The following is a 14,152-nucleotide window of genomic DNA, read 5'->3' on the forward strand; positions in this document are numbered from 1 at the left end:
GACAGCAGGCATAAAAATATGCAAATCATTTTACAGATGCAGATGGAACCCCTAGCTCTTTGCAAATTAACCTTCTGTCGATGTCTTCATTTTGGGTTGGAAGGTGCGTGGGGGAAGCTATCAGTACCTTTTTGTCTACTGGCAGAAAATTATTCCCCAGCCCAAAACGTGTCTACTTGCAGTGCATCAGCAATTAAAGGAGACTTACTAGGCTATTTTTGTTAGCTCACACTAGTTTTTGTTGTCCTCTGTTCCATGTCAGCATTTTAGAGATTAGCTGGTAACTTTTCCAAAGCTCCTCTCTGCTTTCATTAAATTTCATGAAGAACATCTCTGTTTTAGTTTGAAAGAGATGCCAGCTCCCAGTTCCGGTTCAGACAGACCTTTGGCTTAACGTACTGTTTTGTACAGTTCTGAGTTTCTGGGTCAAGATTTCATGCTTCCTACCCACAGTTGCAGGGAACTGAATACATGTCTCTCTGCCTGCACAGCAAGTGAAACTGGAGGAGTATGGAAGACCGAAGATAGACGGGGAGCTGAAGGTCTGCTCCGTGGTGAATCGAACCAAGCAAGATAGGTCAGTAGGCGCTTGGGCATCAAAAGGAGGTCAAGAAGAGAATGTGAAGCGTCGCGAAAATGTTCTCGGCATCTGCGAGTAGAATATGAAGATTTTTTTCTTTGGATTTTCTGGTGGTTCCTTCTCATTCCTTGGTCTGTGTTTTTGTTGTGAAACTCCATACCAACCAGTTGGCAGAATGGCTCAAGCAGTGATGGGTCTTGATATGTTGAGGGTGTCTTGTATAGTACATGGACAGGATCACTGGGTCGACAGACTGTGAAGGTGTGTTTGAAGCTGTTATCCCTTGCAGGGGCTGTGGTGAGATATTGTATCCTCCTTAACTCTGCTTGCTACAAAAATATCTCGCAACCAGCTTGATATTCAAAAACTGAAGGTGCAACTTTGCCCAAAATAAAACTAACTACCATTGCTTCTTTCCTCTTCAAGGTATATTTTCCTGTTTGATAAAGTGGTCATCGTCTGCAAGCGACGGGGGTACAGCTACGAGCTGAAGGAGATCATCGAGCTGCAGTCGTACAAAATGTCCGACGACCCCATGAACAACAGAGACATGAAGAAGGTGAGTTGTTGACAACCAGCAAATGATTTCAGCCTCAAGCTTCCCATGAAATTCATTTTATTTCTTAAACTCGCTGTACTGACATGTTGAAAAATGCACGAGGAAGTGTCAAATAAGTCCGATGTGATTTTTATGATAGCCTTTCTGCAGTGGTGTTAACACAATAAAGAGCTTTGGTGGATAGAGAGCCCCTTTCCCTGCATATTTTCCTCAACTTGCTATTCTCTATCGTAACATGCATGTGTAACTGGGTCTCTCTCTCCATTTCCTTCTGCATGCTTAACAGTCAAGTGGAAAGATGGTAAGCTGATGCAAAACGTATTCAAAAATCAATGGCTTCTCATGAGGCCATTTAACCAACAGCCTGTTGTCGTCTTCTGTACTTCATTATGGATCGCCTGTGCTCATGTCTCTACCCCTTCCCTGCACCATTTGCTCTCTCCTCATGCCTCAGTGGTCCTACGGGTTCTACCTGATCCACCTGCAGGGGAAACAAGGCTTCCAGTTCTTCTGTAAAACGGAGGACACCAAGAGGAAGTGGATGGAGCAGTTTGAGATGGCTATGTGAGTAAGGAGAGGAACCGTGTCCCAGGTGACACTTCTACCCCCGCCCCCCGCCAGACACTCCACACACAAACACTGATCCTGCATCAGAAAAAGGATTATCGTCGAGTGTCACTCTTGTCCTCTGCGTGCACTTTTTCAACAGATCCAACATAAAGCCAGAACGGGCAACCGCCAACCAGCACAACTTCCAGATGCACACGTTTGAGAAGAACACCAACTGCAGAGTCTGCAAGATGCTACTAAGGTGCCTGATATTACACTGGCATGCAAACCTGCTCACCAGAACCATGTATTAGTCACTGTTCCAAGCTAATAATTAAACTTGATCAGGTTCGCAAACTGAATCATCATTTGCATGGTTAGGCTTTTGCCTGGATCCCTAACAGTGCGCCGGTCATGACTGACCAGTTTCTCTACTGGTTTCACAGGGGTATCTTCTACCAGGGGTACTACTGTTCCAGGTGCGGGACGGGTGCTCACAAGGAGTGTCTGGAAGTCATCACCATCTGTAGAATTAGTAAGTCATGCACCAAATGCAGTCTTTGAGTTATGAACTCTTCTGATGTTTTTCCAAGCATGGCTTACCAACAATACCATTGCTCTTGATTCTCATTTTCAGATCCTCATGATTCGGTGAGTCTGCTTCTACCTTAATCATTAACCAGTTCCCTAGTTGGCCTATGATACCTATTTGGTAATAAAATCATGTTTATGTTTTTGAAATAGAAGCAAAGTAATTATGAAATATGTGCTTCCTCCTCTTGGAGTTGTTGCATAAAATCTCTGACTGAATTGGTCTCATAAAATAATACCTTAAATGGAAAGTTTTTATTTTGCAGGAACCTGGACCACTGGCATCAGGTAAATAATTATGCCGCTCGCTGTGTAAAGTCATTCAATATTTCTAGCACCTTTTGTCTAGTAATTTAATGTGATCCATATACTCACTACCAATGATGCCAATATTTACAATGGGAATCGGTGAGTCAAATGTGAGTGAATATGGTTCTTTACTGCCATCTGGTGGTTAAAATAGAAATTGAAAAAAGAATAGAAATGGAAAAACTGCTCAAGTAATCAAACCATGGGTTTAAACGCTGGCTAAGTGGGTACCACTCACTGTAGCCACAACTCTGGTGTTTTTGCATGTCCCCCAGCCCCCATCTGGACTGGAATCCCATCCAGGGTGTATGCCTGTCTTGCTTCAGCTTCCAGACCCGAAACCCAGTCCCTGAAAAGGATGGGTGCAAAATGAGTCCAAAATAAATACTACTCAAAATGTAAAAATATCACAAGGACTTCGCTTCTATTGCACTCGTATTGCGTAATTTTCTGTTAGTATTGGCTTAATTGTGATTTTGTGTAATACTTTCACAGTTTCTCTTGCTGGATACAAATTACCTTCATAAAAAAAGGCAAACTTCTTTCCCATTTCTGTGTCAAGGTCCAAAGATGGTGGCGGTTCGAAATTACCATGGGATTCCCGCCCCTCCAGGAAAGTTGCCGCTGTCTTTCCAGTCAGGTGATGTCATCGAGCTGCTGAAGGGTGACCCTGATACCTCGTGGTGGGAGGTACGGTCACTGGCTCGCCTTAATTCCCACTCGTCTTTCACCGCTCATTCAAGGCTGCCGGTATAAATGCTTTCAGAAGGCTATAACATGTTTCTACTGCAAAAAAAAAAAATTAGTTCACTCAACTCTTTCTAATAGCGTTTCTAAAATTAAACGTCTAATTCCCAGGGAAAACTGATCCAGAATCAGAAGAGTGGCCTTTTTCCCAGCTCCTTTGTGAAGCCGTGTCTTGATCCAAAGGTAAGCCGACCGGTTGCTTCATTCTGTGCAGAAAAGACCGGCTTCACAGAACCGCGACGTGTCATGTCTGCCTTGCTGTGACTCATACACGCTGCTGTGACTCTTCCCCCGGCCCGAATGCAGATTAAGGGCACGGTGTGACACTCCCCTGTTTTTAATGCCTCTCTGTGTTTCTGTAACTGTTATCCTTTTCTCCTCCCAGCCTTTCCAGCCTCTTCCCAACCGGCAGACATCCAGGGAAACCGATTATAACGTTTACCCATGGTGAGGGGTCGCCACGGAACCGGATAACGTTCTCCGAAGCGCTGCAGTGATTAATTCAAACTGTCATAATAGATTTTCTTAAATCCTTCAGCTTCTCAGCTCCATCATCTTTAATACAGATAAGCCTGATGTTTTTCCTTTAGATTAAGTAAATTTAGACAATTACAGCTGTTTCAGTCAGTTGGCTGCTGCATTCTGTGGGTTAAGGCCTATGAGGAGTCTTTCCCGGTAATCCCCCCCCCCCCCCCTTAGGTTCGCAGGGAACATGGAGCGGCAGCAGGCCGACAACCTGCTGAAGTCCCACAGCAGTGGCACCTACCTGATCCGTGAGCGGACGGCCGAAGCAGAGAGGTTTGCCATCAGCATTAAGTGAGTGTCGCCCTTCGTGCTGCCCGCCTGCAGCATGGCCCTATACCGTGGTATACCTTAGCCCTTCATACCTCACATATCAAACTATAAGCCTTCATATGTACCTTATTGTATACCTTGTATCACACCATCACTGTTCATGTACACCTTATGCTGTGTTATACCACAGCTCTTTTTATATGATTTAGACCAGGGGTACTGTAACAGCAGACTCTGGTCCGCTTCTGGACCAAAATACAACATAATCCAGACCACGTGCTCCAAGTTGGCGCAGACCATTGCCTTTATGTGGCTGATGGAATTTGGACCTCCATGAATAATAACTGATTACCCCTGACTTAGTAGCCCTTTCATATGTACCTTAAATTATAGCTTTTATTACACTGTTATCATTCATATACACCTTGTATTTTATGGTATTCCCATTAGATACACTTAAAATTTTCGCGCTTCACAAATACCTTATACCATACTATATCAGGTCTTTATGTTTCTTGTATTTTACCTTGTACCATGTCATAGTATCGCCCTTCATATTATTATTGTTGGCACCATTACTGTACCTTATTTTCACTGAGCAAAGGTGACCATGACCTTATTCCTCTTTCCACAGGTTCAATGACGAGGTGAAGCACATAAAAGTCATCGAGAAAGACAATTGGATCCACATCACTGAAGCAAAGAAGTTCGAAAGTCTCCTGGTAAGTCATGACTTATTCACAGCCCTCATTCTGCTTTTATTATTATATTTTTTTAATCTGTGGGGTCCGTCACTGATGTATTTTCCATCGGACTGAAGGTGGGCTCGTGCTTGTCCCTGCTCCACTGTTCCCCCGTTCACAGGAGCTGGTGGAGTACTATCAGACCCACTCTCTGAAGGAGAGCTTCAAGCTGCTAGACACCACGTTACGGTACCCCTACAAGTCCCGGGAGCGCTCTGTATCTCGAGCCAGTGCCCGCTCACCAGGTATGCCCCCCCCCCATCCTGCTCAACCCTCCACTCGCAACTTCATGACAGCGGTCGATTAGAATCCGCACTGACCTCTGGCAGTGGGACGTCACACAGGATGGCTTCTCTACTGATGATCCCAGGATCCAAAGAAGCTGATCCCCACTTACCCCCCCCCCCCCCCCCCCCCATCTGCGAAACCGCTGCCGCCAGCAAGAGAATGCTGGCTGTGATTCTTGGCCCCTGTCGAAAGGCTCAGACCCTCAGATAGTGTGCCAGCTCCGCAGGTCAAATCAGATCATCCATCATCAGACCTACTACACGGCTGCCTTTGTTCCCATTCCAGCAGTTGGGGGGTCAGTCGCAGAACAATTACCGCGTACGTCCCGCGACCACAAATCGGTGCGGATATCACAGTGCACGAGATCAGAACGAGTGTTTTGTTCTCATTTTCCGAAGAGAAAGAAAAAGCAGGACCAGTCCTTCTGCAAGGTGTTCCCCTCCAGTCAAGTCTCACTCGGGTCTTGACTAGAGGAGTGTTCTGTCAATTTACATGCATCATTTAAGGAGATGTCTCTCTGAGCGGAATTACAACATGGTTTTAAGCATTATATAAAATGGTAGCTCAAAGTGGTCTTCTGGAAACACACTTTCTTTAAAAGCACAGTAGTGAGCTGCTTCTAAATTAGGCCACTGCTGTTTAATGGCTATTCGTCTTTTCCCCCAACCCACCCCCCCCCCTCTCTCTCTCTCTCTCTCTCTCTCTCTCTCTCTCCGCACTCGTCTGCCCAGCTCCCAGTGCTTCCTACAACTTCTCTTTCCTCAGTCCTCAGGGCCTCAACTTCTCCTCCTCTCAGACCGCCGCCCCCTTCTGGTCAGGTACTCTGTCTCCTTTCCTGTCTTGTCTTTCATCTCATGGTTTCAGCTCTTTATTTTGATTTCTCCTTCATCCGTTTCTTCTGTGCTGCCACCCAGTCTACACCGCACCTCTTAATTTTCCCATCTTTTAGCGGACAGCAAGGGTGTATATAGGGACGGTACCACGGGGGCACTGGCTCCAACTGAAAGCTGATTGGCCCCTGGAGTGCCCCTCCCCTGTCACTCACTGATACAAAATATATCATTGGCTAATAATAAGGTTGGCCCTTAATGCCTCCTCACCCCCTCCATCTGCATACAGGTGTGTATGCATATTGTTCAGCCCCTTGTAACCTTTATCTGTGAAAGGCACTTTATAAATACTTACTTAGCTTAGCATGGTGAAACCCATAATTCCTGTGTCACTACACCTAGACACAGAGGTGCTGCTAGAGATGTCGGTTCTTTATCTGGTTAAATGACCCGACTAGCCAGTAAACAGTGACCCGCTGACCTTCATGTAACGAGCAGGGTGCAGGAACCATTCTGTCCGACTTGGGCCCACAGTGTTCACGCCGAGAGTGGTCAGCACAGCGGTCGCCCGGTACAACTTCGCTGCCCGTGACATGAGGGAGCTGTCCCTGAGGGAAGGTGACGTGGTCAAGATCTACAGCAAGATCGGGGGTGACCAGGGCTGGTGGAAAGGCGAGGTGAACGGCAGAGTGAGTGCCTCAGCCGAGCTTGAGTAACATTGTGTTGACTCTAGTTTCAATGATCTGCGTCAGCCTATTCTCTAGCTTATTATCTACAAATGAATTACCCTCTCATTCATTAATAAACTAATAAGCATCAGTGAAAATAATGTTTGCTTGCATTGAATCACATTAGTTATTCTCATTATTTATCAGACATAATATTGGTTTTTAGTGGTTTTTCTGTCTTCTATTTTTTTTCTGTTCTAGATCGGCTGGTTTCCCTCCACATATGTTGACGAAGAAGGAGTGCAGTGATTGGAGAAGAGGTCCTGACATCATCTCTCAGTCTCCAACCAAAAGAGATTCCTTTTATAGCCCTCTGAGAGGACTCTTAAGTTTCCTTGGAAACCGCCTGTTGAACATTATGCTGGAACCTTTTGCCTCAACTGATTTTTTTCAGTGACCGTTTGTACCAATGTTTTTTTTTTCTTTTTTTCCCGCGTGTGTGCGTATGAATCTGCTTCGTGTTTCAAAATGTCTCGTTCGATTTCCTTGGCGGTGATCTAGTGGTTTTATTGCTGAGAGCAGTAAGATGCCACATTTCGGGCAGAGAAGCCGGTTGTGGTGAAAAAGCAGCTTAATGTCACTTTGTTGTACAGTAATAGCCTGTGTGTTAAATGCAGGTCATTGGGGAGTGGGTAATATAAAAAGTAGAAATAATTTATTTTAACAATGGACCAATATAAATGGATGATGCTAATCAATGGCTACATACGACAAAATGGAGAGAGAATTAGGACAGCATTGGAGGAAGTGGTACTCCGATAGGGACGATAGCTTAAAGGGTACGTAGGCGTGTCTTTTTACCTTGTTTGGGGTTCAGCTGCCCTCTCCAAATACCTGGTGCCTTGAAATGGGTGGTCACCAGCCGGAAAAAAAAAAATAAAAACCTGCATGTGGATTCCCACTGTTGCCAGAATCACCGGAGTGTTTAGAAGCTGGTGTAGCCCAGTCTGACAACAGGAGTACTGATGTGCTCTTTCCGCACGACCCTCTGGGACCAGGACATGCAGGGAAGCCAAGCTGAGGGGTGGGGGGGGGGAGCCATCTGTTCACCTGTGAAACTCACCCCCCCCCCCTCCCCACAGCATGACGGTGCTCCCCATCTGCTCATTTAGGGTGAACTAAACACAGCCATTGAGGTTCAGAGGATCACGGTTATAACAAAAACTGTACTCTGCCTCTCGTCTGTCATCATGCTGTTTTATGCATCTGAACGTTTTACCCATAAGCCCTGCCCTCCTGAGTCCTGTGGCGCGGTTATAAAGGGGGTGTCCGCGCAGTGTTCAGTTGCGAGGAATTCGCTCCAGGTCGTAGGCCAACCGTTCTAGAAAGATGCTAATGAATTGCATCGATGGTGTCAGTGCACTTTAAAACAATTTGTCAAAATGGATGAAAAAAGGGAAACTGATTTCAGAGCTGGTACTGTGTACTTACCCAGATACAGGAGGATGCACTCCTCAGAGAGAGTAGGTTTCATTTTAAGGTGTCAAATCAGCATTATCAATCGTCAAATCAGCATTATCAGTCGTCAAATCAGGATTATCAGTCGTCAAATCAGGATTATCAGTCATCGCCATTCGTTTTTCTGTTTTCCTCCTTACGACTGATCAGCAGGTGCTCGAATTTCTTCTTAAAAACATCTGACCACTTCTTCTGGTATTGGGTGGTAACTGCTATTGGAGGCTCAGCCCATCAAGGATACCGTGCAAAAGGCTACCCTACAAAAGGCTAAAGAAGGACACAAACACTGGATGCCTATAAAGCGATATGTAGGTTTGATCTTTCCGGTATCAGTAGGAAATATATAATTGCATTATGCATCTAGCTCAGTGTTTCCCAATCTGATCCTCCGGGACACACAGTCGGTTCGTGTTTTTGCTCCCTCCGAGCTCCCTGCCAGACAGTCCACGATTGTGCTCCCTGGGAGGGAGCACAATCATAAAAACGTGCTCCCTGCCAGGGAGAATGAAAAAAGCCAGAACTTCCTTTATTCAAAAGATTTTTATAGACTAAACATTACAGGAGAACAGCCTTTCCAGTGTGATGCTACGTGGAAGACTTCTGCAGTACATTGTATGGTCAGTCAACCGGGTCCAACTGTCCAGCTCTAGCAGTGAAACTGTGCCAGTGGTTTTCCAAACACTGACCACACTGGTCTTGGTTGTGGAGCAAAGGCACAGCCTGACAAAGGGGTAAGTCGCTGTTTGTGTATGAGGGAGATCCCACTGCATGTGGTCATCGATATTCCAGCTCTACAAGACATGTTGTGTACTTCTTTTGAATGGTCGACAATTTCCAAATACAGTCTATCGAATAAACATTTCTCCTTTTGCCTAATGTGGTTTGGTCATTTTGGTTGCTGCAGTGTTGGTAGTCGAGTGCCAGACTATAATGGTAAGTACTATGCACAGATGCGAACACACACAACTGCAAAAGATTATGTAAATTATACTGAAGGTAACCACAACTGCTTAGCTAGTAGAGAGAGGGGGAAAGTATTAAATGCCATGCAGGTCTAATGGTAGCAATTTGTCTGGGAACTGTATGTCCATCTATCTTCTGTAACTGCTTGTTCTGATTGGGCTAATGAGTGGTCCAGATTCTACAGGCGTAAAACAGGGAACAACCCAGGATGGGGTACCAACTCATCACAGGGCAAATTCACACCTATGGGCAATTTGATAACTCCAGTAAACCTCAGTATGTTTGACTGTGAGGGGGGAACCAGAGTACCTCGAGGAAACCACGTAACACAGGAGAACATGCAAACTCTACATGCTTGGAGCCACAGCAAAGACTCGAATCCTGGTCCCAGAGCTACGAGGCAGCAGTGCTAATCAATGCACCACCATGTTGCTCTGTGTTGTACGTCATAGAACTTAAAAACATCATGAAATTTTCTTCATTAAAAGATCCTACCTTCTCCATGGACCCATCCATCCATCATCTGTAACTGCTTATCCTATTCAGGGTTATGGGGGTCTGGATTCCCTGGCATAAGGTAGGGAACAACCCAAGATGGGATCCCGACCCATTACAGGGTACACAGGTCCCTGCAATTAACCTCAGCATTGGGAAAGCCAGGGTACCTGAAGGAAACCCTACAATAACACAGGGAGAACATGCAAACTCTACACATGGTGGAGACTTGAACGCTGGTCCCAGGGGTGTGAGATGACAGGTGAGCTCATCATTGCGCTGCACTTTGGCAAAGCTGACTACAAAAGCAGTCAGATCTCACCAGCAGATACAAAGACAAGTTTCAACAGAAAATTGCGAAAACACATCTAGGTGTTATAATGTCACAGAGTGTATAAATTACAGTTGGTGTTTCATGTTACAGTTACTAAGTAAATACTTGGTCTTCTAGGAGTAACCAAGTAGGATAAGCCCATATTTGGCAAAAAGAAAAAGATAGTGAGGTGCCGTCAGTGGGTCTGGGAATTGGTGAGCTGACTGAGGATTCGATTTCACCTCAGCTGGTGGCCCGAGGGGGCGGCATGGTGGTGCAGTGGTTAGCACTGTTGCCTCACACCTCTGGGACCCAGGTTCAAGTCTCTGCCTGGGTTACATGTGTGTGGAGTTTGCATGTTGCATGTGGATGGATGGATGGTTGCATGAGATCTTTCCCACAAAGCTTCAGTCCTGAATCAGCAGAAAGTGCTTTTCTACAAACTGCAGAGCTGCTTGTGCTGTGCACAATGCAAATGGATGTGTAGAAGATAATCATTTGTAGAGTTCAGGAGATAAAATGCAACAAGATGTAATAATAATACTGTAGTAACAGGTTTATTATACAGTCATGGCTGAAATTATCGGCGCCCCTAGAATTTTTCCAGGAAATGCACCATTTCTTACAGAATATTGTTGCAATTAGAAATATTTTGATATACACATATTTATTTCATTTATGTGCATTGGATCAACACAAAAAAATGGCATAATTTCACACAGAACTCCAAAAATGACCCGGACAAAATTATTGGCACCTTTTCAAATTTGTAGGCAATATAGCAATCACACCTGAAGCCAGTTAAAATGGAGAAAAGTTGACTCAACCATTCTGTTGTGTGTCTGTGGGTGCCACACTAAGCATGGGGAACAGAGAGAAGAGCAGAGAATTGTCTGAGGACTTGAGAACAAAAATTCTGGAAAAATATCATCAATCTCAAGACTACAAGTCCATCTCCAGAGATCTTCATGTTCCTTTGTCCACTGTGTGCAATATAATCAAGAAGTTCACAACACATGGCACTCTAGCTAATCTCCCTGGACGTGGACAGAAGAGAAAAATTGCAAGACTGCGACGAAGGATAGTCAGAATGGTGGATAAACAGCCCCAATCAACTTCTAAACAAATTCAAGCTGTTCTACAGACTCAGGGTGCAAGAATGTCAGTGTGAACTATCCGTCGACATCTGAACGAAATGAAACGCTATGGCAGGAGACCCAGGAGGACCCCACTGCTGACACAGAAACATAAAAAAGCCAGACTGGAGTTTGCCAAAATGTATTTGAGGAAGTCAAAATCCTTCTAGGAGAACGTTTTGTGGACAGATGAGAGCAAGGTAGAGCTTTTTGGTAAAGCGCATCATTCTACTGTTTACAGAAAATGGAATTAAGCCTACAAAGAAAAGAACACAGTACCTACAGTCAAACGTGGTGGAGGTTCTAAGATGTTTTGTGGATGTTTTGCTGCCTCTAGCACTGGATGCCTTGACTGTGTGCAAGGCATCATGAAGTCTGAAGACTACCAAAAGATTTTAGAGCGCAATGTAGGGCCCAGTGTCAGAAAGCTGGGTCTGCGTCAGAGGTCATGGGTGTTCCAGCAGGACAATGATCCCAAACATACCTCTCAAAGCACCTAGAAATGGTTGAAGACAAAGCGCTGGAGAGTTCTGACGTGGCCAGCAATGAGTCTGGATCTAAATCCGATTGAAAACTTATGGAGAGATCTCAGAATTGCTGTAGGGAGAAGGAAACCTTCAAATCTGAGAAACCTTGAGGAGTTTGCAAAGGAACAATGGTAGGAAATTCCAGTTCAGAGGTGTAGCAAGCTTGTTGGTGGTTATAAGAAGCGATTGATTCAAAAGGGCGTGCAACCAAATATTAAGTTGAGGGTGCCAATAACTTTGTCCAGCCCAGTTTTTGAGTTTTCTGCAAAATTATGTCAAATTAGACTTTTTTTTCTCAGTTTTTTGGTGTTAAATTTGCAGATGACACTGAGGTGGGTGGTGTAACAGATACTGATCTAGCAGCGAAGAGGCTACAACGGGATCTGGATTTAATTAGCAATTGGGCTGATACCTGGCAGATGAAATTTAACAGATAAATGTAAGGTAATCCATGCAGGGAGCAGAAATATAAAGTACAGAGGTTGTATGGGTTCCACTGAAATAAAGGTAGCCGATTATGAGAAAGATCTCGGTGTGTATATTGATGCTTCCATGTCCCACTCTCTCCAGTGTGGGGAAGCAATAAAAAAGGCCAATAAGATGTTGGGCTACATCTCTAGGTGTGTGGAGTTTAATCAAGGGAGGTGATGTTACGATTATATAATTCCTTGTTAAGACCCCACCTAGAATATTGTGTACAGGTTTGGTCACCATACCTTAAGAAGGACATTGCTGCTTTGGAAAGGGTGCAACGTAGGGCGACGAGAATGATTCCTGGTCTTAGAGGAATGTCTTATGAGGAGAGGTTAGCTGAGCTGAATCTGTTCAGCCTCCAACAAAGGAGACTAAGGGGGGGACATGATCCAGGTATATAAGATTCTAACAGGTCTGGATGCTGTTCAGCCAAATGGCTATTTCAACATTAAACAGTAGAACTCGTGGCCATAAGTGGAAATTAGCGGGAGAACATTTTAACATGAATCACTTCTTTACACAGCGTGTGGTTAGAGTATGGAATAGTCTTCCTGCTAGTGTAGTGCAAGCTAAAACCCTGGGTTCCTTTAAATCAGAGCTAGATGAGATGTTAACAACTCTGAGCTATTAGTTAAATTCTCCCCAAAAGAGCTTGATGGGCCGAATTGCCTCCTCTCGTTTGTAAATTTCTTCTGTTCTTATGTTGTTCCAATGCACATAAAGGAAACAGGGATGTGTATACCAAAACATTTGTAATTGTAACAATTTTCTGGTAGAAATGGTGCGTTATCTGGAAAAATTCCAGGGGTGCCAATAATTTCGGCCATGACTGTATACCATTATGGATGTTTAGTTCTAATTACGTGACAGGAAAACTGGCTTTAACCTATACAGCACAACTACCAAACAAGATTAATGCATTAAAGCGCTCACTCACGGCAGCCAGATCTTTCTGTATCAGCCTCTTATGAGTATTGCATCATCCTTGCTGGGCGGCATTTCGCACCTCCAAGGAAACTCTATCTTGGTGCAGTTTCTATGTCCAAGTTCTTCGTCACCAGGTGCTGCTGATCTCATTGGTAGTTGCAGGACATGATTTATCTTCATTGAGGCAATCACTGTAAAATACTGACATCCTAAAGATGTATGAACTTTATAGGAATTTCATTGTCATATACCACTCATTACAACTGACACATTTTGTTATCACATATTTACATAGGAAACACAGGTATACAATGTAATTATATTTCTTAAATCAAATCGCAATATACAATTAAAAACAACACTGGGATTGCATAATAATTAAACCTTAAGTCATAATATACTAATCTAAATGTTGCTTGCTAATGGACTAGTGTTTATGGATAAAAGAATCATTTACCAAAAGAAACTGAAATTATCCACATCTAGACATAAAAAGGCAACTAAACACCGTATAAATAACTTATTAAAAGTTATTTTTTTAAAAAAACAGGCTCCCTGCAGATATTAGCTTTGTAGTTTTTCACAAGAAAAATTTTTTATATAATACAGCAGGCCAAAATGTAGATAAAGAATCGTGCCTGATATCAGCCTCGTGGCAAGTGTCCAAAATCCTGACACATTTATAATGGATTCTTACATTTCTTTTTCATTTCTAAATCCCCCCCACCCTAGCACTGTGGTGACAATCTAACAGAAAGTGAGTTAAATTTCATTCAAATAGTTTAAAATACATTTAAGTCTGACTGCACCAGCTGCAGAAAACTACTGTCACTATAACAACAAAACACAACACAATACCACAGCATAATTTTGTTTCACTCCTTTCTCAATTTATGCGTATGTTTCTGTGAATTATTTATATATTTCGCAAACTGGTTCTTCCCTGTTTCCAGGTCACCGGAGGTCATCCTATGATTCATGAGAAACGGTCACATCTCTGGCATTGGAAAGTCGCTTCCACCCTTTATCTGGCTGGTTTCTGGTTGTTCCCTCTGCTTCCTGCTTCACCTTATTCTTGAGTACAGTACTGCTGTTTTAGAAGCTTAGAAACCTGGAAGCACCTGCTGTTCAGTGCAGCCT

At 43.9% G+C, this 14,152-nt stretch overlaps 1 protein-coding gene across 5 annotated transcripts in view; it reads left to right on the forward strand.

The window, feature by feature from the left end:
• LOC125746729 (guanine nucleotide exchange factor VAV2-like) overlaps window positions 1-9,053 on the forward strand; it is a 125,311-nt gene extending 116,258 nt beyond the window's left edge. For 2 of the 5 annotated variants that reach the window (XM_049021082.1, XM_049021083.1), the window contains exons 13-29: window positions 492-577; window positions 1,007-1,139; window positions 1,426-1,440; window positions 1,594-1,703; window positions 1,849-1,950; window positions 2,135-2,223; window positions 2,326-2,339; window positions 2,546-2,567; window positions 3,151-3,278; window positions 3,447-3,518; window positions 3,721-3,782; window positions 4,035-4,151; window positions 4,765-4,852; window positions 4,995-5,118; window positions 5,893-5,979; window positions 6,526-6,680; window positions 6,921-9,053. In XM_049021082.1, the coding sequence (XP_048877039.1) occupies window positions 492-577; window positions 1,007-1,139; window positions 1,426-1,440; window positions 1,594-1,703; window positions 1,849-1,950; window positions 2,135-2,223; window positions 2,326-2,339; window positions 2,546-2,567; window positions 3,151-3,278; window positions 3,447-3,518; window positions 3,721-3,782; window positions 4,035-4,151; window positions 4,765-4,852; window positions 4,995-5,118; window positions 5,893-5,979; window positions 6,526-6,680; window positions 6,921-6,968 (1,452 nt within the window). In that variant the 3' untranslated portion in view covers window positions 6,969-9,053. The remainder of the gene's footprint in view (window positions 1-491; window positions 578-1,006; window positions 1,140-1,425; window positions 1,441-1,593; window positions 1,704-1,848; window positions 1,951-2,134; window positions 2,224-2,325; window positions 2,340-2,545; window positions 2,568-3,150; window positions 3,279-3,446; window positions 3,519-3,720; window positions 3,783-4,034; window positions 4,152-4,764; window positions 4,853-4,994; window positions 5,119-5,892; window positions 5,980-6,525; window positions 6,681-6,920) is intronic. The other 3 variants (XM_049021085.1, XM_049021084.1, XM_049021086.1) reach the window with 3 other exon arrangements.
• The last annotated feature ends 5,099 nt before the right edge of the window (window positions 9,054-14,152 follow it).

This window comes from Brienomyrus brachyistius, chromosome 7, assembly GCF_023856365.1.
Source record: "Brienomyrus brachyistius isolate T26 chromosome 7, BBRACH_0.4, whole genome shotgun sequence".
NCBI lineage: Eukaryota > Metazoa > Chordata > Actinopteri > Osteoglossiformes > Mormyridae > Brienomyrus > Brienomyrus brachyistius.